The sequence below is a fragment of the Cottoperca gobio genome, chromosome 6 (genome assembly GCF_900634415.1).
Source record: "Cottoperca gobio chromosome 6, fCotGob3.1, whole genome shotgun sequence".
Lineage (NCBI taxonomy): Eukaryota > Metazoa > Chordata > Actinopteri > Perciformes > Bovichtidae > Cottoperca > Cottoperca gobio.
The window spans coordinates 19,749,108-19,774,067 of NC_041360.1; the positions used below are offsets into that span (position 1 = coordinate 19,749,108).

Below are 24,960 nucleotides of genomic sequence, written 5' to 3' on the forward strand. Positions count from 1 at the left end.
GATATTTACATCAGATCAGTACACTGTTTATCTTGGATTATAGATCTTTAGCCCTGATGCCTCTGAGAGTTTCCTGTGTACTTCTTACGACCACACGTTAAAACAATTTCAGGTACAAATGAATAGACAGGTGCCTGCATAGTAAGCACATGAGGAGTTGCAGTTTCATTGTACATTTGAGACTTTGATTTTTTTAATGTCTACAAGTGGACCAATACAGAAACAATCCCGTCACTAGAGTGTATTCAGTGTGTGATAACAGGAACACGGAGAAGTGCTGGAGTCTTCTTTGGTTTGATACAAAAGTCTCTCTGTCGCTGGTGTGATACTTCAGGAACTTGATTGCTTTTTCTGTTCGGGAAGAAGACATTGCGCAGGTAATTTATCTTCATCACTGAGTTAAATAACAACATGGTCAGGGTGAGAACACAACACATGAATTAAAGAAACGTGTGTGTTGTTGATATATAAAAACAATTGAATTCAGTCACACACCTCATATTGGCCTTTTCCTTGTCCACTGAAGCAGTCAGTGTTATGTCATCTCCTTCTTTTAGTGTTGCATCTTGGGAGTTGTGTGCATCTGTGGCTGCGGGGGGGTCAACTGTATCACTGCAAGGAAAGGACAGAGAACTATAAACACCAATGGTGGAAAGTAACTAAGTACTTAGTAGGCTAGTAGAGTATTTCTACTTTACAGTATTTTATATTTTACTAACAAAACAAGTAAGCAAATCATTTTTAATACTTCAAACAATCAAAGCAGCAAACTTAAAATAAATTATTTACGTCTAAAATGTATTTTCGTGAAATAATTAACCTGTTCTTTGAATTTCACGATTGCTCACTGACCATTGTTTTGAGTTTATTCCCCTTAAATTCACACTATATTACTACATTACAGCGAGTACATTGAGTTTCCCACAGTAAATCAGATTCACACTGGGCATGTTGCAGTAGTACCTGAACTTGTAGTCTAAAGGGAGGCTCACACCTAATCTGTAGTCTCCCCTGGTTCTGGAGATTTGCTTTTGAAGGTCCCTGACGGTGCAGCTGTGACCACTGAATATGTAGCCAACAAACAGCAGCTTCCCTCTGATGTACATCTATCACATGAACAAGGAGAATATACATTACATGTGTGGAAATGGAGAAACAAAACTACATACACTGCAGTTTTTATTGTGGTATTTAAAATGCATTAGTCCATGTTTTATTTAGTTTTTTTTAGATTATAGAGAAGTGGTTTGCAACACAATGTTGATTCAATCTTTTTTTTTTTTACAATGTGTCATATCAGTCGTAGGTCGTAGGTCTTCTGTTTGATTTATGGACTGAAGGAGGGCTTTTCATCTTACAGCAAAACTCAGTGGAGCAGCTGTCATGACTTTGGGCTGAAAATTAGACCACCCTTTCTCTAATTAAGAAACGCCATCCCTCACTGATATTTTTTTAATAAATGTTGTGGATTTTTGAAAAGGACAGCACCTCACTACAATCCTCCTCACCCCATCCCCTCATGCCGTCACCTCTTCTGCTTCAGGCTAGCACTGTTGCTGCCACCCAGTGGGAACAATGAAAACCTGCACTGAGCAGAGGCTGCAGCCTTCAGCCAAGCCTGCAGTGGGTTTACTGACCAGGACCATCCCAGGAGCAGCATTGTGCTGCTGCTGCAGCAGGATGTTCTTCCCTCCACAGCTGGGCTTCCCTGTTGACACCTCATACCTCACCAGGCGAAATGAATCCATCTGGCACTAGATAAAAAAACAAAAACCTGCTCCTGAAATACCTACTGTACAACATTGTGCTGACTGTTTGACCTTTGTCTAGTGGTCTGTTTTAAAACTAAGTACACATTTAGTGTACTTGCTGATTATGTAAACTGGATTTTAATTACAGTGATACAACAAACAAATGCACACACTGCGAACCAGAGACTGTAATGATGTCTGGGTGGGTATAGATACAGTATAAAACAGGTGACCAAAACAAGAGAAAATTGCTGCTTTTTGTGTTTTTGTCATTTTGTCTACCCCCTGTAGTAAAACAGCATTCACACCTGAGAACACGGCATGGTTCTGTGCTTGTTCCTCTTCCTGTAAAGCTGCTCCAGCACGTCCTGGCCGGGCACCGCTTGTGTGTTGATGGGTTGGACTGGTGGAGTCAGGCACACCACCAGGATCTGTTGACTGTGTGGAGGCTGGCCCATAACGAAGGCATCGTACTCCACGTCCGTCAGCACTGGCATCAGTGTAGCGCTGCAGCAGCACCGCCTGCGCCCCCCCTCCCCCAGCAGGGCAGCTCTCAGCAGAGCGGGGCACACTATGAGGGGGGTGGAGGGAGGGAACGACGGTGGGGCTGGACAGTGGGCGACAGCGGAGAGTTGCAAATCTGCACTGTTTGGAATAATCACTGAGCTGGCAGAGTGGGAGTGATAGTAAAGCTGTCATTGTAAACACACTAAACTGTAGTAAATGTCATTTTCCTACTCACTAATATTTGAATGTGTTTACGTGGCTGTCAGTAATACAAGAAGTAGATCTTACTCAAGTTTGATGTTGCCATGAATTTGAAGGGGTCCTATCTGTGTGACCACACGGGGCTCCTCCTTTGTTTGCTTTTTTCGTGTCCTGGCAACATACAGTAATAACATTTATTACGTAATGCAGTAGGCATCTGTGCAGAGCTCTAGCACTTGAAAGTGATCAATAAACAGTGTGTCTCTGTAACTACTACTAAATCAATAACTAGCCATATTGAGCTGAACTTCAAGCAGTAGATAAATAGATAAATGATAGATATATAGATAGATCTATAGAGAGAGAGAGAGATAGAGAGAGAGACAGAGACAGAGACAGAGAGAGAGAGAGATAGATAGAGAGAGAGAGAGAGAGAGAGAGAGAGAGAGAGAGAGAGAGAGAGAGAGAGAGAGATAGATAGAGAGAGAGAGAGAGAGAGAGAGATAGATAGATAGATAGATAGATAGATAGATAGATAGATAGATAGATAGATAGATAGATAGATAGATAGATAGAGAGAGAGATAGATAGATAGACAAGAATGAAGTTGAGGAACAAGAGGGCCAAATCTTTACTTATTTTTGTGGAGCAATGGCTGCTTCTTCTGTTCGGATATGTTTGTGGATGCCAAGTGGGAAACGTAAAAGTTGCATGAATTCCGATATGACTGTTCAGATTGCGGTAGCGTTGCAAAAAATTCAGACCTGTATCTGATTTAGGACCACATTAATAAGTTGAAAAGATGAGCTTCTGTGTGATGTGTGCTGTTCACACTGTCACATATATGCAAAAGAAAATCAGATGTGGGCCACTTTAACCTGCAGTGTGAACGTAGCCATAGATTAGTGTTTAACTACAGATTATGGGTCCAGCCCCTGGATTTTGGTCAAACCTTCTGGTCCTTATATATTGGTGTAAAGTGTGCACCTTGGCAGCTTGACGTAGGAGTCCAGAGGTCTTCCTGCTTGTGCTAACAGATGTCTGTGCAGCTCCTGTAACTCATTCCTGCCCTCCTCAGCCCGGACTGGTTTAGCATCTGCCCGCTCAGGTGGGTGCAGAGAGGGCAGAGCAGCTGACTGTACCTCTCTCCTCAGCCTGGTCCTCAGTGGGGCATCTGGCATCCGCTTCATGTCAGGACACTTGATACCTGAAGGAGACGAAGAGGTCACTCAGAAATGCACACAGACACCGAGTGACACGAATGACCGTGAACAAGATCCTGATGGAACTATTGAATAATGTTGAGTTTGCAGGATGAGATGATACTGTAACTTTCTGCTTTCTACTCTGAAACAACCTTACTGGATCCGATTGGCTCAAAGTTACTTTTATCTGCAGTGCATACTTTAATAACTCCTAATGTTACGTACATCACACCCACTGGTGCAGTTGGATCGCAGCTGGGAAGCGTGAGCGAGCGCACATTGCAGTTTTCAGAAAAGCTGGAGATGTGCTTACGGGTACGTACCGATAGCCACGCGATAATAATCCAGCCAGCCCTCCAGGGTGTTTCGTACTCTCTGCTGAAGTCTCTTCAGCTCCCTGCCAACATGCCCTCCTCTTCTCCACTGTGCTGACGGCTCCTCCACCTCTCTAACCATCTGGAGGACCTCCCGGGAGCACACAGACACCTGCCATACATCATTACTTGCATGATATAGAACAACATAAGGCGTTTAGCAAGCTGTTTTATACAAAGTGACTCAGTGAAGGCATCTGCAGAACTCTAAGTTTTTTCCTCGGCTGTTCTTTTAATATTCAGGTGTTTTGAGTCCATACTTTTATGTGATGAAAAGTCTCTTACAGGTGTTAGCGTCATGTTGCTATTGCTCTCCAGGACCACAGCAGGGCATTTTGGCTTCCTCAGCAGCAGAAGGTCTTGAGCAGAATCGGAGGTACATTTCCCTTCAGTCTGTCAATGCAGAGTAGACATTATAGATTAGAGTTGTTAACCATAATTATATTTATGTTAATATAAACTAACCGTTTCCTGTGATTGGGTAATGTTTGACAGGACAGAAAGAGGAAGTTGAACGCTTTCGTTGTTGCACCTGAAGCTGAGCAGAGCAGAAGTACCACTGAGCAGCCTCACAGAGATTACATCTGTTAACTGCAGGAGGGAAAACAAACACATTTACAGGTTTCTTTAAAATGGAGACAATCGTGAGCGTGGTTATTAAATCAGCACGCTGTAGTCCTGTTTTAAAACCTCTATTTGTCCTGTCAGAGACAGTTAGTGTTTGTTCATCAGTAGGTCATCCGTCATACCAAACATGCCCTGCTTTGTTTCCCGTAAATGTGACGTTTCCCATATGCACATCTCACAATTATCTCACATGACAGGTTCTCTCCACATTCTTAGTCCCTCTGACTACCCTTGTCACTGAATATATTTCTTGTCTGCAGATCAAGTTTGGCCTGGTCTTTGTACAACATGCAGCTGACTCTGTTGGTTTATTGCACAAGAACATAGATATCGTTTTTTATAACAGTAAATATGTCATAGGTATAAAAAGTCACTATTCTAGCGATGTGGCTACACCTGTATAACAATCTTCTCCCTCAGGGTGCGGTCTGTCTGCCAGCTCCACTCCTTAGTTATTTTCCCATGATGGTCACATATGAATCCACCGTCCTGGTCCCACACTGCTGTAATGGCAGAGCTGGAGAACAATTTTACACATCATTAAAGCCGTCACACACACTCATGATTATAGAAAGGCTGTTTAAAGGCATTGTGGAGAATACCCTTTTTTTGCTTTCTTTGGGGGGGGGGGGGCGGAGTCAGATGAACAATAACGGCAGCAATCTCATGTTTGTGTGTTACAGGGTACTCCAGCTGTTTCAGACTTTCTCACATATCAGCGCTGAACTCACGTAAGAGGGTTTGTCACAGCCCCGTGTCCAAACGCTGTGATGGTCGCCAGAATAACGGGACACTCGCTGTCACTGAACACGTTGGTATAGAAGCCTCCACAGGGCAGACCTGAGCGGCTCTGGCATACTGCGATGCAACCAGACGGGTAGCTGAGCGGTCAGGGTCAAAGGTCAAAGGTAAGCTGCAGTGACACATTAGCCATATGCTGTGCAATGCATTTCTCGTGTAACTACAGGAACTAAAATAGTTATGAATAAACATGATGAGAGAAGGATACTATATGAAGGAGGAGCCATCGTTGATCCTGTAGTGTAGTTTCTGCTGTGCCGGATCCTGCTGCTCCATTTCTGGAATCTGGGGCATCCCGTTGACCAGAGTGGCAGGTTGAGCCTTTGTCCTCGCTCTCCTGTCCTTCAGTTTTGCCTTTGCATCACCGTAGTGACGGAGTACGAGGGTCTTGCTCAGGTACTGTTCAGCTGTTTGCAGTTTTCTGTGTGAAGATGAAGTAGTCTTTATGCTTAAATAACTGATCTCTCATTTAGAATTTATGAGGATTTACATTGCAAAATGATACAGGAAATGTCAGGTGGTCATCAAAGATACAAGAATATCTGTAGAAGATTGTGTCAGAGGATCACCTCTGTCATCCAGCGGTTACTGAGATATTTCAGTCTGGACCGACAGAAAAATCTGACTGTATAGTAAGACATTTTGGAATGTAAGCCCTCATGTGACACACATGTGCACACGTTTACTATATGCAGCAGTAAAGGTTAACAACCCACTCAAGACTTCGTGCCGCCTGGAGTCGCTCCACCACCCACTGACACAAACTGATCTGCTGAGGCTCATCAAAGGAGTGCTGCTGAGGCTTGATGGTCCAACCTGGACACAAATCACATCCAGCTGAGGCAGCAGGGACACAGCAGAGAGACAACCACAGTGGCTTTCATGAACACAATGCATCGGCTCTTTGTCTCACCTGGGTTACTGCAGCCGTTGGATGAGATGGAGAAACGGACGGTGGTGGAGTGGAGAGCTGTATATAATATAGCAGAATATATTACTCAGTTAATGTCTCAGAAGAGCTCTTACATTCACCTTTCCATTGAATCTGTACAATACTGGCCACATATCGGTCGGTAACAGTCGAATCTAGAAACTTAATAATGTAACTCAATATCTCTGTACCTGATTAACAGACAGCAGAACATCTGTGCACAGCTACCAGCTACCTTGTCCGATCTGGTAAACTAATCCTCTCACTTCCACAAGCTTGCAACCAAAGCTGTCCTCACGTTCAGTCTTAAAAGGTCATGACTTACTTATTTACTTAATGGGTGTTCATTTTTTTTTATCACTCTCATTGTTATCGTCTCCTACCAACAATTAGAGTTAAATTATAGTTCTGACTGTCCTGCCTTTTACACATTTGGACTTATGTGTCATTTTCTAACATTGCATATTTTATAAAGTGTTTGGGCTGTAACTAAAGGCTTAATCAATTGTTAATAAATGATGTATTAATACTTTATAAGCCATTTGTAAAACCTACTTTTGGGTTGCCAGGTTGTATATGGATATCCTATGAGAGCTACAATTTGAGCCCTTTTCATCCAAAGGACATATTAGGTTAGAAAAGTTTAACATGATAAAAATATAAAATAAGTAATAAGTAATAAAATATAAATTTAATTTAGTAACACAAAAATCTATTTGATAGTGAGTCACAATATATTGTAGGCTATGTATAGTATAGTATGAATTTATACTAGCCTATCTAATTTTGACTTTTTACAATGAGTATTTAACATTATTTCAATTTTCATCAAGTTATTTTTTCTTTTCCTGGCAGAAGTTGGCTTCCATAGAAAAGCGACCCAGGGATTAATTTACCTCTTTTGGAATTATGTTTACGCTTTTTCACGCGTGGATTTGAGCTAAATTGTGGTTTTCTCACTGAGTGACCAACATTTTCCACCACACATGCGCTTCTCTCTCCTGCCTCCCTCTTGTCATTGGCGGACGCGTGACGGGATTCATCCAACTTCACTGAACCTTTGGACTTTCGTCGTTTGTCAGTCTGTTCCGGACTTTTAAAGTGCACCGACCCCGCACTCAGATCCTTCCAGGAGCAATTCAGAATATTTATAATCCCGTGAGGAATACGCCCCTCCTCAGTCCACTTATGTCGTGAAAGTAGGCGAGCCAGGTCATTTAATAACCGTGGGGCTGCTCGCTTGTATGCATCCATCGGCTCGTGGTCCTTTATGTTGAGTGCAGCACCGACAGCAGATGAGGTATCAGGTTTACCATCTCCACATGTTTCCCCTGACAGTCTCTGAGTGAGCTCATCACTTTTACCTTCTCCATTACTATGAGAAAAATGAACGTATTAGTCGCACAAGAACAAATGTAAAATACTTTGTAGCAGTAAAGAAATTGAATTACCTTTGTATTGTACTATCTTCTAACTGCGCTCCTTCATTTGCCAAATTAAAATGCAAAATGTTGCTTCGTTCCCCTTTAATTCGATTTCGTTTAGCTGGCTGCAGAGAGATTAGTTTCAAGGTTAATGTCTTGCTGTTTCTTTTAAACTATAGTCAGCAAAATTACTCATTAGCCCACCTGGTCAAAGAAATACAAAGGGCCAGTTCTGAATTCCGTCATTATTTCCTCTTTTTTGATCCACTTAAATGTCCTTTAAAGATTCTTCACACGCAGTATACGCAACACAATATTAACAGATCCGAAGTGTAGTACTTTAAAATCAACCTTTCACTTTTGTAAATGTGCCTCTATCCGCTCTTTGTACTGGGCATGTTGCTTGGTTACACAGTTCTACACCCGTCTCCAAATACTCGCGATACGCACCATGAATCCACCCCGGGCGTCAAAGCTACAAAAACAAATAACAAAACATTACTAACAATAATAGATAAGGTGTTTTCCATGGTGTAAACAAAGGGAAGTGACACACAAGTCTTACCGTGGAGCTGCAGTCACAGATGCGCACAGTAACCTGAAACTCAACGTCAGACAAAGTGATGATTCTAGCAGTGCAGCCTTTACAGGCCATTTATCACTACATGTTGGATGCATAAGCATTTCACCCTTCACAGAACACACTGGGATTGTGTTGCTCTCTCAAAATGTAATTTCCCCTGCAGGAAAAAAAAAAAAGTCATGATAAATGAAAGTTTTTGCACCTCGTGACAGAGGGGGGGGGTCGTCTTCCTACTCGGGTCAAGTTGTTGCACGGAGATTGTCTAATAGCTCATTATTGGCTCAGCTTCCTCCAGCACACTTTTCTGCTTTGACCACTGGAGGCTCTCAGCAGTTTATGCGTCACTTCATCTCTCAGTCGCTGATCATGGCGGAGCTACAGCTCCAGCATGAAGTGGAGCCTCAACTTCTCAATGGGGACGACTTGAACGGGGAGAGAGAAGATGCAGACGCGTCAGAATCCGTGAAGAAAAAGAGAAGAAAGAAGAAGAGGAATAAGACCACAGCACCAGGTAAAATGCATCACTTTGTGTTTGGAGTATCGCTTGAGAAAATAGCGCAAAATTGTCTCCTCTAGTGCCACTCGGTATAGGGCACGAGCATCCAATATGCGGGACAGGAGACTTTCCAACCTGTCAGATGGGATTCCTGTCCAGCTGTCCCAACTCTGAGCGGGCGCGCAAACAATCTCTGAAAATCTAAATTTACTATCAAAACTGATTGAAAGCTGTCATTTGAAGATATGGGTGGAATAACATTTAATTTTACTCCAGATTAAATATGTTCCATCCTATAAACCCCCCTAAGCTGCAGGAAATTATGTAATATAAGTATCCACAGTTTTAGTGCAATAAAATGACAACCACCCGAATGCAAAAAGAGAAAGCATGATGATAATTGCAGCCTTACTGCTTCATAATATGGAAAAATAAAATCCCAGAAAGCCTAAATTGTTGAACCTACCATAAGTCAAGTGTGGTCCACACTGCTCTGTATGTGAAGGGCTAAATGTCATAATACTGCAAGGTACATATGCCCTTGAGAATATTGACTCCCAAGGTATAGAAAGAAATTATGCACAGCCCCTGCCAAGTTGAGATCGTAGTGGATGCACTTTCTTGAAATGACTCTGAAGCACAAAAGATTTACTCACTCTGTGTGTGTGTGTGTGTGTGTGTGTGTGTGTGTGTGTGTGTGTGTGTGTGTGTGTGTGTGTGTGTGTGTGTGTGTGTGTGTGTGTGTGTGTGTGTGTGTGCGTGTGTGTGTGTTCGCGCCATCGATGTACATGTGCATGTTCACCTGCACATGCATACACGAGGGTGTGTGACTTTGCAGCAGGGACAAATGAAGCTGAGGGGGATGGAGAAGCTGGAGGTGTTGGTGATGTGACTAAACAGTTGGAGCAGCAAACACTGGAGGACAAAGAGAGAGAGGAGGATGGAGAAGAAGGTAACTCCTCACCACCACCACCACCATCTCCACCATCATCTTCATCATCATCATCATCTGCAGTGGTGATTGTGTTGAACTTTAAGCCCCTGAACGTGCACAGTGAAATTCAGCTGATCATATCAGCAATGTGATATCTGATTTTCCGTAGCACGCTGGGAATTGTGCCCAAGCTCCTGTCGATATTCCTCATTTTACAAACTGTATTGAAACTAACGATGTTTTCAACAGATGGGGACGAAGGAGAGCACTCAGCTGGAAAAAAGAAGAAGAAGAAAAAAAAGAAGAAAGGATGTAAGCTGTTTTTCTCTCAGTGCAGCAAATGCATCTCCACAGTCTGCAACAGATTACGCTTTGGCAAGGACAGTTTGAATCAAAATCACATTTACACGATTCTGAATTTGAATTGAAGTTTCGATTCCCATCCCAGTGGCAGATAATGTATCGCCACAGAGGCATATCAGATCTCTTAAGAGCTCTACAGCAAAAGCTTTTCTTTGTTAGAATTATCCGCATCAGAGTCACTTTGAATCATTAGGTAAATACAACAGGTGCACAAAAGCAGGTTGACTTAGTTAATTAGTGTCAGGAGAGTTACATAATGTAGGACTGACATGGGAGGTGTTGGACAAAAGGCCACAGGACCTTACATGTCAGGCAGGCAGGACAAAATTAATGACATCATAATCAGTGTTACAGTGCAGAGTGAGCAAACTGAAAGTAAGTCATCCCCATAAAATGTCATACGTCTATATAACCCACTATATAATACAAGTGCTTTTATATTGCCACACATTTTTCTAGCAATAACATTTAATGGGTTTCTTTTACTCAAGGGTGTCTTGCTTAGATATGTAAGTCAGGAACTGCACTGTATTTTCTAACTAGGTTAAAATGCTAATGTCATGGGCATGGGGAGAGTAACTTGTATTTTCTTTTTTCTCTCTGGCTTCTTTCCTCTGCTTCTCCGTCTCACTATCTGGGCCACAGTAAAGGGACAAACTGACCCTCCCTCAATCCCTATTTGTGAGCTCTATCCCAGCGGAGACTTTCCAAAGGGAGAGGAGTGTGAATATCCACCATCGAAAGACGGGTGTGTGACCTCCACATCGTCCCTCACACCCAGCAGCAGTCTTCCACTGTGACATGCCTCGTTTTTATTTAGGTCTCTCTGCTTTGCACTCATTCATGTTTGCACAACATAATGAGGTGCAATGTTTAATGTCCTCTTCAGGAGCAAATCCATTTTTATCAGATCTGAAAAGTGTCAACACGACTTTCACCTGTGCAGAGTTTCTACAAGAGTGTGTCGTACTCTCATTACACGTATTTGTATACTGAGAAAATAATGAGTTCATCCTCTCTGTGGTGTGCCTGTCTACCCCCTGCCAGGCGCAGTGCAGCGTGGCGGACCACCAGTGAAGAGAAGCGGGCGCTGGACAGGGCCAACGAGGAGATGTGGAGTGATTTCAGGGAGGCAGCTGAGGCGCATCGGCAGGTCCGCTCATATGTCAGGACCTGGATCAAACCAGGGATGACTATGATTGACATCTGGTGAGATATGCACTGAAATATTGTCCTTGAGCTCCTTTTACTGGACTTTAATCTCCGTTGCTCATACCTGCTCGGGCTCATTTGAGATTGAAATTGATATGGTTTCAGCACTTCTTTGTCCTAGCCTGCGAGAGACTGTTTTAAAAGGATCAAAGTAGGCAGACCTGCTTTTGTGGCTTTAACCTCTTCTGGATGCATTATCTGCCCTGACAACAGTCTCATTGTTACCGTCATCCATTGTCCCTGCGTGCTGCTTTCTGTTTCTGGCAGTGAGAAACTGGAGGACTGCTCCAGGAGGCTCATCAAAGAAAACGGGCTAAAGGCAGGCCTAGCCTTCCCCACCGGCTGCTCCATCAACCACTGTGCGGCCCACTATACTCCAAACGCAGGAGACCCCACGGTGCTGCGCTACGACGACGTCTGCAAGATTGACTTTGGAACGCACATCAACGGCAAGCGCTCGCTAATAACTTTTTAAGTGCTTTTGGACTTCTGCTGTGTCATTTGCACACTTGGCATTTATTATGACATGGTAAACTGATGATTACATTATAATATTTTCTGCCTGGAATGAACTGGTCTCGAAAATTAATTAATTTCCTCTTTTTTTTTTAGATTAATACATGCTGAATGTTTCAGCCTCATCCGAACTATTGTGAATAACTTTTTATTAAACTTTTTGATCTTTCAGGTCGAATAATAGACTGTGCCTTCACCGTCACTTTCAATCCAAAGTATGACAGGCTGCTGGAGGCTGTGAGAGACGCAACTGACACTGGCATAAGGGTAATACAGCTCTTCCCCTCCATGCATGGTGTTTCTCTGTACTGCTGGTAATACAACAAATCCTGACCACTTACTAAGGAAGGAGAATCATCATATTCAGAGGACATTTATCTCGATTGCTATGATGTCATTATAAAGTAATGATGAACTACACAGGAGGACATACAAATAGTAACTAATACGTACACAACGAGAAAGTGATGGTCAAGATAAGAAAAGAAAAAGCAGCAGGTATAAGTCAAATGCTTATTCTTATGCTAAAAAAGTTAAATAATATGCTGAATATGTGCACAAATTCAGGCACTAAATGGCATATAGAACACTGAAAATATGATATATATGTTTTAATATATATATATATATATAAATGACCTTGAAAAAAGTAATACTTGTACACATTTTGAGCGAGCACTGTATACAATATGAAAAATGAAAAAGAGGTACAATATACAGCTTATACAAGCAGTAACTACAAAGTGTAATGTAATGTGAGTTCAGGAACAATTCATTAAAGTTGTCAGTTGAAATCATCATTAGACACTAGTTCATTAACGCAGTAGCTACCTCTGAAGTAAACTATCATGAGTTATTAAATAGTCCTCGATGTACATCTATTCAGGAACTACTATTCATGTTTTAGCAGTTTGTTCCTTATTTGCGTCTTGGTAGCTACTCAGGAGTTTGTGTACTTTACTGTTAAGTGTTTCCGCACTGCTTATAAATAAGACGCATCCATACCGTCTGTGTGTGAGCAATGTGATGACGTGTAGTGATGCGAGTGTAAACACTTCTCTCTGGCAGTTTGCAGGAATTGATGTGCGCCTGTGCGATGTCGGTGAGACCATTCAGGAGGTCATGGAGTCTTACGAAGTGGAGATAGATGGGAAAACATATCAAGGTAATATGAGGTCTTTTGTCATGCACAGGTCTAGTGCTGCTTCCTGTTTATTAAACCTCTGTGTGGTGTCTTCTTTCTAGTGAAGCCAATCAGGAATCTCAACGGCCACTCTATTGGACAGTACAGGATACACTCAGGGAAGACAGTCCCCATCGTTAAAGGCGGAGAAGCCACGAGGATGGAGGTTTGTCTAAATGTTATGAGCCAAATGTGGATGTGACTAGATTCTAGAGAACAAAACAACACTGCAGCCTCTTTTAACTGGAGTGTGTGAAATTAAACCTTTATTAGCTGCTTGACCTTGCACATAAATAAACCCTTTTTAAGGCTTAAGTGTAATTGGAAGAACATGTGGCTGGTTAGGGTTACGACGATGGGGTGTAGAGAAATGTTCCAATTCACCGCTCTAACAGCTTCTTAGTCACCCTCGTCAGCACGTTAATTACAACTTTAATGGAATTACCAGCCGCATCGAGTAGCAACACGTGTTAAAACCCCAACCCTGAGTTGTGGGCATCCAGAGTTCATTAACAGGCCGGTACTTCATCTACGAGAAACATGGCTTTGAACCATCTCACATTTCCCGGGACTACACTGACATCTACGCCTGCCTCACACTCACACAGCTGCAGTACACGAGTGTATTTGGACAGAGCTGAGCATTTTAATTGGCAAATTGCTGAGTCAAGCATTTCACCTGATGGTTCCAGGAGGCTTGGAGGGGGGTGTTGCTGCTGAGGTGGCAGCTTTACGTGTTGTATTTTTAGCTGAAGTGTGTTGGCGTAACAGGGCCATTACCCTCTTTGTGATCAGAGCGTACACTGCTGGAGTGGCAGCTGGGCGTACCACGGAGCTGCTAGCACTTTGACTGATTATCGGTGCAGTGAGGGAGGGTGTCGCAGTGTTATCAGCTATTACCACAGGGACTCCAACAACAGTCACGCGCTGATAGAGACACAAAATGCCAATGAAACCTAGCCAATCAACCTGCAAGAGGTGCTGCTCCACAAAGGACACTACCGTCCTTAATAGACTACACAGGAACACGTCAGCCTCTGGCATCTTTTTGTTGTCCTTTCAGTCACTCAGCCCTGCATAAAGGTGCATAGATACGAATATAGACTTTCATAGTAATTCTACATTTTACACCATCAACCAAATAAATGTTTTTTTGTTGTCTCTCAGGAAGGTGAAGCTTACGCCATTGAGACTTTTGGCAGCACAGGAAGAGGTGCAGTCCACGATGACATGGAGTGCTCACATTACATGAAAAACTTCAATGTTGGACACGTACCACTAAGGTTGGCTCTGCTGTTTTCATCTCATCCCTTCATTGAAATACAGAATATTGTCATAAAAAGTACTTATAGGTTGATTTTCTCCTCATATTCTGTCTTCTAATCCATAATTCTAACAAAAGAGACGGTGCATAATGCATGCTTGTTTACATCTATCTCCAGCTTGTCTCACTAATGACTCTGTGTTGTTACTGTGCTGCAGACTTCCAAGGGCTAAACATCTGCTGAATGTGATCAATGAGAACTTTGGCACTTTGGCATTCTGCCGGCGCTGGCTGGACCGCCTGGGCGAGAGCAAGTACCTGATGGCGTTGAAGAATCTGTGCGACCTTGGCATTATAGACCCATACCCACCTCTCTGCGACATCAAGGGCAGCTACACCGCCCAGTACGAGCACACCATCCTACTCAGGCCCACCTACAAGGAGGTCGTGAGCCGGGGAGACGACTACTAAGCATACGTCAAACCTCAAGGAGAACCAGGAGGAGACAACAAACCTCTGCAGACGGACAGCAATTATGCAATATTTCTCTGACCTAAGTTACAACTGCTTTAGTACCTTTAAGTAATTATTCTAGCAAGAGCAACTTTTGTCATGGCAGTAGCTTACTAGTATTTATTTTCCAAAGGATCGAGCCAATAGACAAAGGGCATATGTTTAACAATATGTAGTGTTGTCATTTAAGTCATATTTTGATGTGCTGCTTTTAGGGAAAAAACATATGCAAAAGAAACATGCAAAAAAGGTTTTGGCGAACACCTCGCCTGAAGATGCTTTGCTTCATTGCGTTAAGACCTTGTGAGGAAACGGCAATGAAGTATTTATATTTATATATTTCTTTGCTCTATTTTAATTTGAAGCAGTTTTATAAGAAATAAATTGTTATAAATCTTGTATTGATTACTGTGTGCATATTTATTTATTCACTTTAAGTGCTTAAGAGTTCAGCGTACTTGATTACATTTGCAATATGTGATGATGTAAAGGTGTATTTCTCTCTTTCAACCAAAGGAGGGCGGTACAAAAACACGGGTCACACGTCAGTCAGCTACCTGTACTAGTGAAGCTTTTACAGTAACACACATCAGGCTATTTTCAGGCTAAATGTCACCATGGAAGGAAACAGATTTTCTTCCCAGAAGCATCAATAATGAGCACACTGACGTGTAGTTTATGCAGTTAAGATGAAAAAATAGAGAACATATAGGACACATAAATAGCATTACAAATATCACATTAACAGCAAGAGTACATTCATTCACCCTAAATCACCACTTTGTCCTTTACAAGAAAATCTCCAGCCCATTTCTCTTATTTTGGTAAAGTCTTTGGGACAAGGACATGGGCGTTGATGTCATGTTTGAGGAATGCATCATGTCTCCTCACAGTTTTTGTCCTTCTCCTTGGAGACAGCGGACCAGACCTATTCTTAACTGAGCCTGGCTCAAAATTGGCCTGTGGACTCTGGATCTGATACACTGTGATGTCAATGAATACCCAAGCTTTTAATACACATTTATTTTGGGAGGAGTAATGTTAAACACACACACACACACACACACACACACACGGTCGGGTTTGAAGAGGGTTTCTCAAGTGAATCCTCCTCATATGGGAGCAGGTCGAACGAGGACGGCAGAACATCCTCACGGAATCAAGTCTGGCTGAAGCAACCTGACAATCATCCACTCTTGTAACTGAACAAGCTGTGAGAGTGAACTCAGTCCTGAGTGTGTTAGCCGGTTGCATGTACTCCAGACCAGAGAGGGTGGAGCGGAGTGTGTTTTGCTTGTCAGACAGCAGGCGGGCGAGTTTGCCAGAGCAGAGCAGAGCTGTTCAGATTAAGCCGCCTGATTCCTTTAATGTTTTTTTTCATCCTCTCCCCTCATCCAGGAGTTACTTGTTCTGACCTGCACAGTCCCAGACTCCCTGCCAAGGACATCAAGCACATCCACGCTCACACACACTTCATTCAAGATTTATCACCAATAACTGAGGCGACAAAGATAATTCAGTCTGCGGCTTTGCAAGATATCAAAGTAAACAGCTCTAAATTGAATTGATACAGAAAGGCGTGACTGGCTCATCAATTCTGACAGCGACTTTGGGCGAGAAATAAAAGTGTAATTGAGTATTTAACACACATTCCTTATTGTTAATTACATAACCTTTTTATCATACAGTAACACAGGAATAAAAAAATCCAACATCAGCTTTGTCTTTGTTCAGATGAAAGTCTTTATGGCTTGCTTTGTTCTCTTTGACTCTTAAATCTGGCGAGGTATGTGCTTATTTGTACCACAGGTTAGAAACAACCAGCACTGTGTCGTTGTAGCTGTTCCTGAAGGCTGTGGACAGAAGAAACTGTGAAATCCCTGTAGTAAGCAGGGGGGTTTTTTGATTCATTTTAGTGTCAAAGTAAAGCCGAATTCGAACAGTGCCTCTGCTCATTCTTCACACTATATGTCACAGATTATCCTCGGCCTCTCCATCCCTCTGTCCACTGCGGTTCTTGCCGATGCCCTACCGGCGGCCACAGTCTTTTCTGAGGATGTGGAGGATTTTGCGTCCCAGGGTTGCCTTCCACGATTTAACCAGGCTCTTGGTGTTGATCATCAGTCGGCCGCTCTTCCAGTCCTCGTGACCGGCCACCACATACTCAGATCCTGGAGAAGAGACAGAGCATGAGCCTTACTGAATTTTACTGAGAATGTCACTAAAATACACAGAACAGCAGAAAGATCACCTTATGTAAAAAGATCATCTTTATATAACTATATGGCTTGGATGAATGTTGTCAGACAATATTATTGTAAAAGTGTTAGATGTGAAATAGTCTCATAACAGAGAGGTGGCTCTAATCTTTAAGCTGTAAATGTCCAATCTAAATGAGTGATGCTAGGACGTTGGCACACACTCAAAGCCTTCATGAGCAGCGACAAAGATCCTCCAATCAGCACAAAGCTGGCAGATTGTTCACTCAAGAGTCGACTGATTGATAAGCTTTTGCATTGTGAGCAATAACCTGACCTGGGTTAAGGATGGGGCAGGTACAGCCTTGGGTGGTCCAGGACTCTGGGTAAAGGGTGACGCTTCCCCTCTGGATCTTCATCTGAGGGTTCTGGTACAAGACCTTCCTGACCTTGACTTCCACCTCCGCATGGGAGCCTTTATCGTGAGCAGACATAACCTTCACCACCAGCACTGTCAAGGCAACACAAACAGTCATTCAACTAATTAGCAGTCTATCAACTAAAAATATGATTTCCACTTCTCAAACTTTTATTCTTGTGAAGACTGCAACATTTTGATAACCTGCATTATTATTCTGCTGTATCAATTTTGACCTTGAGGTGTAATACAACGTTTCTTTAAAAAAAGGTTTTCAACCACTAGTAGCACTGTGAATCAATGTTTTTGGGAGTGGGTCCTTGTTTTGTTTGTCCGGGTGCATGTGCACGAGGATGATGGGATAAAACAGACTGTATAAGAAGTGGAGGCAGCCACCGTGACCTCACCAATTAGTTTGTGGACTACCTCTCTGACAGCCTCGAGTTTGGTATTTTGGCCGTCGCCATCTTGGTTTTTGGGGGAGGATTAATGCTAATCATTACATTATTAGGCGACCAAAATGTTACAATTAACTTTCATGAACTAAAAAACACACTGTGAAAGCATTTAAGTTCCAAGACGTGAAGAACACAACATTTTATTATAGACAGATCTGATGGGTTTTAAACAACCAGACTCCTTTATGTTGTTAAAAAATAGTCTCACCCTGCTTTACCGCCCTTATTGGCTCACACAATACTGAATTATTCCCTCTGTCAAACAGCACATACCATAGTCATACTCTGCCGCACAGAAGAGTTTAGGGCTGCCAAGCGTTACTTCTACACACTCGCATTTCTCTGAAAAAAAGATGACACATGATTAATCAGACTCAACGCTTCATCATGATGTATGGATTTCAAGATCAAAAAAGCTGCATTTTATCCGTGTGGGCTGAGGAGTGTGCGGTGCATTACGTGTGATATGACCTGTGACTCACCAGAGTGGTGCAGTGCAGAGAAAAGCTCCTCTACCCTAAAGAGTGCCGTCTCACTATTATTGCTGCTGTGTCCCATGTGGCCGGTGGCTGTATAGAAGACCTCCACATCTGAGCTGTGCCGCAGAGGTAAAACCAGTCAGAGGCAGGGCTCCACTCAGTGTTAATCGTCCAGAATGCACTCCACCTCTACTCCATACATCAATTAATCCAAGTACAAATACATATGGATATGGTATTAAAGTCTTGGCTCTCACCCAGAAATGCAGTCTCCGGTGTAGGGGTCACAGTCCCCTGTGCAGTCACATGGACGGCAGCCGTATTCATGAAGTCCCCAGTATCCCACCATGCAGCTGTCACAGCGTGGGCCTCCGACACCGGGCTTACAAGTGCACTCCCCACTGCTAGGGTTACAGAGAGTGCTACCTCCTGAGAGGACGGAGCCCACAGGGTGGCAGGAACAGGCTGCAGAGGAGAGGGGTGACAGAACCAGAGGACTGCATGTTAACATTTCTGTTTGTGGGTCAAACAAACGTGTCTCCTTTTCTGGCACAGACCTTGAAGCGCTCAGTATATGTTATGAGCCTGCATGTACGCAAAAGGATGAACGCACTTGTAGAAGCACAAACAAACACATTTAGAGTGTACACAGTGAACTCCTGGGACAATATCAAAGTTAACTGTATTTTATCATCCTTAGAAATAAACAAGCTGAGAGTGTGTACTCAACATGCTTTAAGCAGCTGTTGCAAAAACAAACAGTAAATCACTCCCTCTCCACGCTGTCAGACTTGCCGCCTGATTGTCCCTTGTGATGACAGATTGATTTTGTTGCAGACTTGCTTCATCCATTTCCAAAAACGGCATGTTTGTTCTTAAAAATGCTTTAGCATGCCTGGCGGGGGGGGGGGGGGGAAAGGGCAAGAATGGGAAAAATGTGCTCGCATGGTCCATGGGAAATTCCTCCATTGTTTGCAATTACAGTCACATTCCAAGACAGTGCGGTCTCCGTCATTCCTGCTAAGAAGCGGAATAGAGTCATCTTACTATCTCACCACTGGGAAGGCAGTGACTCAGAAAGGTGCTGGGGGAAAATGCCCTTATCAAAAGAGATCAATCTGCTTTAATCTGGAGGGTCAAAAGAAAAATTAAATCTCCATTACTGGCCTCAAAATATCAAAGGCTCCCCTCTTAATTGGAATTCTCTGCTGGCATTCATCCAGAAGAGTTATGGTTTAGAGAAGAAAAGCTACTCTCTAAAGTAAAAGATTTAAGGGCCTTACCTTTGCAGGAATCAGGGGCGGTTTTTGGGCGGCTGGAGTCTCTAAAGAAGCCCTTCACACAGCTCTGGCAGTGTCGGCCCTCTGTGTTGTGGCGGCAGTCGTCACACACACCACCACTCCGCCGTCCTGTCGCTAGCCACGATCCACGACTGAAGTGACAGCTCTTGGCATGACCATTACACTTGCACTCTAGGTTGAGATGGACATGTACAATCAAACACACGGAGATGTTTTTCTCTGCTCGGCTGAACTCTCAAAAGCCCTGGTGAAAGCAGTGATAACTCTTACAGTAGCTGACATTAAAGAAAAGATGAACTGCTCTGTTATTCATCATGCATGAGCGTGTAAAAGGTTACGTTTGATTTATGAGACTAAATTAATTTTCGAGATGGGTCTACATGCTGTGTGTCCTACTCTGCATTTGATTCACTTGCCCCATCACTCACTCTGGCACTCATGCGGTGTCCCTATGATGCCGTTGGCAGCCTGCCAGGGTTGGTCATTGTAGAGAAGTGCACAGCGCTCGCAGTGGTCCCCGGATGTGTTGTGTCTGCAGACACACTTGCCATGGACCTGCCAGACAAACACCACAGAAAGAAACTTTATTATATCTGCATCCATATTTTAATTGTTGAATAAATGTTTTTTCAGGAAGATTGACTAGAGAGGACTGCAACATACTACACGTTGTATCATATTGTACTGCACTCCCACTCTTTGGGATTTTGATATGTGTTTTTCTTGAACTGTTAATTGTTTTGAGATCGCTATAACCCTGGGCAGGGTGGATGGTTAACCACACCGGTCATCATTGAGCCTATCATCAGCCTATTGATGTATATATGGGTGTGATGACAATTTAGAAATGTTTAGCTTGACAAATATCTGACTGATATCCATTTAAATACAATTTTGGTCTGTAGTCAGAGTCCTAAATTTCCCTCGGGATCAATAAAGTATCTATCTATCAATCTATCTATATATCTAGTGTGCAGGCATTACTCTTTTTATTGAGCCTGATTTTCAGCAGCCCTGTGCCTACATGTGATGTGCGTAATACTTCTTAAGTATTGCCACATACCAACATCTACAGGTAACATGTCTACACCCTCTTAGACCATGTTGGAATTAAACTAGTGCATCTATTCTCCATTTACAGTAAAGAGAACAACATGACAGAGACTATGGGTTATAAAAGCCTTGGTCTGAATACCATAATTAAGGTTTCCACATCCTTAAATCCCTGTAATGGTAGGTAAAGCTGTGGCTTGATATCCAGTCTTCATTGTAGCCTTCAGCTTGAGCGGCACATACCAGCGCACAGCTGAGTAACAAGGGAGTGGTGGGAACAAAACCCTAAACCCTCTACTCCCAATCTCACCACATAAACAAATAAAAATGAAGACAAAATGAAGCCATCGGCAGATTTCAGCGTGACACAACATCTCAGTAAGTTTTCACAACAGAAGAGCAAGAGCTTTTCTTTGGTGGAGATCGAGCACCTGCAAGTTGTATGTTAAAAGAAATCCGGCTCACCATGTTGTTGGTCTTCTGTTGGCTGAGTTTGTAGCCCCCGGCTGGTACACAGTGGTCAGCATGTCCATTGCAAAGACAACTGCCTTTGACAATAAAATCATAGATGGCATAGTGGTCTGTGGGCAGGACAGCGGGACCAGGATGTTTGGCCTGGCAGGGACATTGCTGGCGCTGAAGCAGGCGGACTCGGAGGTTGGTGATCATGAGCTGGTCCTGGGCGGCTGGTCCATATGGGTCCACTGAGTGCCAGGGAGACAAAGCTCGATAGATCACCTGGAGATTCAAGTAGAGGAGAAAATGTTCCACTTGTAAAAGCCTCTCTAACAAGTGAAGAAACTGATCTTAGAGACACGGACAGACCATGACTAAAACATAAATTATGTCAGTTTCTCTTTTTTCTCGACATGCCTAATAAAAAACAGGCATAAATCTGGTTCGCCTTTCATGCTCCTCAAATAGCTGCTTTTCTAGGAAAATCAGACTCACTCCTATGTAAACATGGACAAATGGTTCTTGTTCTCCCTCGTTAAGTTTAGTTGAATGTTGATCTTTCAGATACATGCTCTCGGTCTGTTTATGAAAATGTGCACACGACTCTTTATCACAACATCAAGAATGAAGACTGTCAGACACAATAAGGATTGGTTTTTTTATGGAAATAAAATTGAAAGCAGGTAGCATGAGTGGAGACGCTCTAGACACAGATCAATCTGGACAAGCTATATCCACAATATATTCTAATTTATTTTTCCATCAATATCTTGTTGTAGTTCTGTGCGTCCGTAAAAATAATCCAGAATTATTTTTCTCAAGGAACTACTGGTAACTTTGTTTTTTAAACTTGAATTCAATTAAATCTAATAAAATTCAATTGAAATATTTCAATATTTAAAAAATCATTACTTACAAGAACCCATTTACTAAAGTCACGCAACTTAAATTCTATAGTCTGCAATCCATACTTAATACTTCCTGCATCGTCCGTTAATGCTGTGTCATAATAAATAGATTGTTTTGTACCATGACATCATATGGTGAGTGATAAGTAACATGTCAACAACAAGATTTACTGTATAATCAATTGCACTTGACAAATAAGCTAATTCTGATGTGCATTAAGTCAAAGGTTTGGCTCCGGTGACCATGAGTATACTTTAACTCATAACTGCAAACAGAGACAAAAGATATGATGCCTGAAGTGTTACTTTATGACTGAAACTCTAAGTTTTCACACAACATGTGTGATGTCTTTGCATGTTGACCAACAGAAACACTAATTATAAAGGGTGAGGGGCTTACACAAGAGAGCTGACACACTGTTGCAAGACACATACTTGTTGCAAATACACTGCAATTATGAGATCAGTCAAAGCCATATACAGTACAGTATTCATTCAGATGTGCAACCAGAACCTCCCAGCGTGGTCTGAAGCTCTTTGGAGCAAAACAAATCTTTAGTAACCAGTGAGAGTCTCTCTTTTACACCATCTGTGTGAATGAACTCAGCTCATGAATTAACCATAGCTGGTTATCTGGCTCAGACCTCCCTGTGATGATACAGCAGCTCTCCAAAAACTATTTTGGGGGAACATCAGACGTAAAAGTGAACATTGATATTCTAGCTGTGCATGTCAAAGCAGTTTGCGATCTAGAAGGCTGGCCTAACAAAAAAAAAGGTCTCCCACAACCCATCAGAGGTCAGTTTACAAAGCAACTGTTTGTTTAGTGGGTTGTGTGATATGAGCTTATAGTGCATCCTGGTGCCAATAAATGGGCAACAAAAGCAGAGCAGATGGTGAGTGTTATTACTGTGAAGTGCTGGGGGAATGTCTGGCAGCGTGTTTTGATGTGGTCACGCTCAGATCTCAGAAATAAAATCACAATCTAGTTTTGAAAACTTTTCTCTAAGTGTATTTATAGTAGAGTTTTAATTCAGTGAAGCTTAGGGCTTTAATTCTTTCTTGTTGTCCCAAAACTTTCTTTGGGATCATAATGTGACAACATCATCAAATTGTGTAAATGGTTTTTCCAAATTCTGCTGTTAAAATTAAGTACTGTTAATAATGCATGGTATGTTTCCAGTACAGTGATATACCCTTCGACTCAGTTGTTTTGGCCCCCAGCCACACCCCTCATGCCACACTGTCAAAACCACTTTCCACCCCATGCAGTGTTTAGACCAGCCACTGTACTCACCTCTCCTCTGGTACAAGGGAAAGCTCCAGAATACTTGGAGGTGCAAGTTGCTCCACTCTCGCCTGCTGGTGACCCCTCTGCCAGGCCAAATACCTCCACACAGTCCCTTGCAAAATACCTGAGGGCCCTCCACGTGTGCCCATGGTCTTGGGAGCGCTCCAGCACCATGGCAGCGGGGCGGGGTGAGCGGAACACCATGATGAGATGGGTGAGAAGGAATTCCGTCTCCAGGTCGAGCTGGAGCGTCTCCTCCTTCACCCCCTCTGCCGACTGCCACCAGGTGTCCGGATAGCGGAAAGAGGAGTCGCTCATGGCGGAGGGTGGGTGCGCCTGGCTGGGGATAGCAGAGTTGCACTTGTTGCATTTTACTTCCGAGCAGGACTCCCTGCTACGAGGGGAAGCAGTCTCTTTGTAGACACAGTAGGGCTCCGAGGAGTTGAAGCCGCAGACCGACAGGGTGCTCAGCACTCTGCCCTGAGCCAGGTTGCCCATGCGTGGGTTACAGGACCGTCCGAAGCAGCGGCTCTCCACAGTTTTGGATTTAGACGTTTCTGTTAAGAAAAAGTGTGTTAATTTTAGTATAATTTGAGTGAAGGTGAGACGAGAACTGCAGTTGTATATCGGGAATGGCAGTACATTCGGCTACTACAAAGGTTGCGAGTTCGGTTCCTACTTCCTCCAACTCTCTTTCTTGAAATGTGTGCATATATGATGCTGTGAGGCACGTGGATACAACTTTTTCCAGCATAGGACGCGCAATGCTTGTTTTCACAGTGTGTGCGTGCGTAAAAGTCTCAAACTCACCGGCCGACAGAGAAAAGGATGCGCACACCGGGATAATGACAAGTAAAGTCCACAATCTCATCCTGAGGGAGTTGTTGTACTTTTACATAAAGTCACCTGTTCTGTATGAACGCGCCCTCAACAGTTTAATCCAAGGATATCCAGTCGTTAATAATCCAACATGTTCTTTTCCGATATAAAAAATCAATTTACAAACGGTTACAGAAATTAAGAAACTCAACAGACTTGAACGTGAGCTTATCTCTGTCTGTCATGGTGTGGAAATGCCTCGTTAGACTTAACTGCAGTCATTATCCTTAAATTATTCCAGCCCACGCACTTCAGGATTCAATTTGCTGTGGAGAGTGCATTGACATGTGGGAATATGAAGAGGTTAGCACCGCCCTCTTCTTGTCTTCTCCCAGACCCCGCCCACGCTGGTTCCTAAAAACAACTATATTATATATATTGTATATACTGCAGTTTAAAATGGAAGTTTTGATTATGATGATGATTTTGAAATGTTGTCATCATTCTTTTTTCGCCATTACTGAACAATCATCTTACACATAGGACCATATGTATTCGCCTCAAACTAATAAATGCATATTTTACCCTACAGCAGCATTAACTTTTTTTCTCTGCATTCCACTAATAATGAAAGAGGTTGGTTGTCATCAGATTTAGAGTAGAAAAGCACTGTTCTAAAACAATAAGTGAGACA

General features: G+C 42.8%; 3 protein-coding genes across 7 annotated transcripts; 1 reads left to right on the forward strand and 2 right to left on the reverse strand.

Moving 5' to 3' along the window:
* Positions 1-209: 209 nt before the first annotated feature.
* Positions 210-8,663, reverse strand: LOC115009169 (uncharacterized protein C3orf20-like). Of its 4 annotated transcripts, XM_029432969.1 has the most exons (19): positions 8,387-8,662; positions 8,026-8,296; positions 7,849-7,946; positions 7,294-7,772; positions 6,380-6,436; positions 6,183-6,282; positions 5,675-5,887; positions 5,397-5,546; positions 5,062-5,182; positions 4,504-4,629; positions 4,324-4,431; positions 3,988-4,150; positions 3,447-3,666; positions 2,547-2,630; positions 2,060-2,417; positions 1,638-1,754; positions 964-1,106; positions 496-612; positions 210-351 (listed from the first exon to the last, which is right to left on the reverse strand). In XM_029432969.1, the coding sequence occupies exons 2-19, from the start codon at positions 8,065-8,067 to the stop codon at positions 246-248; spliced, it is 2,802 nt and encodes a 933-aa protein (XP_029288829.1). In that variant the 5' UTR covers positions 8,068-8,296; positions 8,387-8,662; the 3' UTR covers positions 210-245. The 4 variants fall into 4 exon arrangements, with proteins under 4 accessions (XP_029288829.1, XP_029288830.1, XP_029288832.1 ...); XM_029432970.1 differs by lacking the exon at positions 1,638-1,754; XM_029432972.1 differs by lacking the exons at positions 210-351; positions 496-612 and having other exon boundaries at positions 987-1,106; positions 1,530-1,754; positions 8,387-8,663.
* Positions 8,664-8,740: 77 nt separating this feature from the next.
* Positions 8,741-15,284, forward strand: LOC115009172 (methionine aminopeptidase 2-like). Its single transcript, XM_029432976.1, has 11 exons — positions 8,741-8,915; positions 9,739-9,852; positions 10,084-10,146; positions 10,843-10,945; positions 11,245-11,406; positions 11,677-11,858; positions 12,098-12,192; positions 12,994-13,090; positions 13,171-13,274; positions 14,276-14,391; positions 14,591-15,284. The coding sequence occupies exons 1-11, from the start codon at positions 8,741-8,743 to the stop codon at positions 14,841-14,843; spliced, it is 1,464 nt and encodes a 487-aa protein (XP_029288836.1). The 3' UTR covers positions 14,844-15,284.
* Positions 15,285-16,493: 1,209 nt separating this feature from the next.
* On the reverse strand, positions 16,494-24,601 carry LOC115009171 (netrin-4-like). Of its 2 annotated transcripts, none has more exons than XM_029432974.1 (10): positions 24,258-24,601; positions 23,454-24,004; positions 21,258-21,530; positions 20,168-20,294; positions 19,722-19,910; positions 18,696-18,903; positions 18,442-18,554; positions 18,233-18,301; positions 17,421-17,558; positions 16,494-17,056 (listed from the first exon to the last, which is right to left on the reverse strand). In XM_029432974.1, the coding sequence occupies exons 1-10, from the start codon at positions 24,316-24,318 to the stop codon at positions 16,914-16,916; spliced, it is 1,872 nt and encodes a 623-aa protein (XP_029288834.1). In that variant the 5' UTR covers positions 24,319-24,601; the 3' UTR covers positions 16,494-16,913. The 2 variants fall into 2 exon arrangements, with proteins under 2 accessions (XP_029288834.1, XP_029288833.1); XM_029432973.1 differs by having other exon boundaries at positions 17,421-17,594.
* Positions 24,602-24,960: the final 359 nt, after the last annotated feature.

Coding starts and splice junctions, on each gene's coding strand:
- LOC115009171 (XM_029432973.1), bottom strand. CDS start 24,318: ATGAGATTGTGGACTTTACTTGTCATTATCCCGGTGTGCGCATCCTTT. Junction 21,531..23,453: donor TCCCTTGTACCAGAGGAGAG/GTGAGTACAGTG, acceptor TTGAATCTCCAG/GTGATCTATCGAGCTTTGTC. Junction 17,595..18,232: donor TGCGGCAGAGTATGACTATG/GTATGTGCTGTT, acceptor TTGCCTTGACAG/TGCTGGTGGTGAAGGTTATG.
- LOC115009169 (XM_029432969.1), bottom strand. CDS start 8,067: ATGACGGAATTCAGAACTGGCCCTTTGTATTTCTTTGACCAG. Junction 2,631..3,446: donor TCCTACGTCAAGCTGCCAAG/GTGCACACTTTA, acceptor GTATGTTGCCAG/GACACGAAAAAAGCAAACAA. Junction 352..495: donor AAGGAAAAGGCCAATATGAG/GTGTGTGACTGA, acceptor CTTCCCGAACAG/AAAAAGCAATCAAGTTCCTG.
- LOC115009172 (XM_029432976.1), top strand. CDS start 8,741: ATGCGTCACTTCATCTCTCAGTCGCTGATCATGGCGGAGCTACAGCTC. Junction 10,946..11,244: donor TATCCACCATCGAAAGACGG/GTGTGTGACCTC, acceptor ACCCCCTGCCAG/GCGCAGTGCAGCGTGGCGGA. Junction 13,275..14,275: donor GAGAAGCCACGAGGATGGAG/GTTTGTCTAAAT, acceptor GTTGTCTCTCAG/GAAGGTGAAGCTTACGCCAT.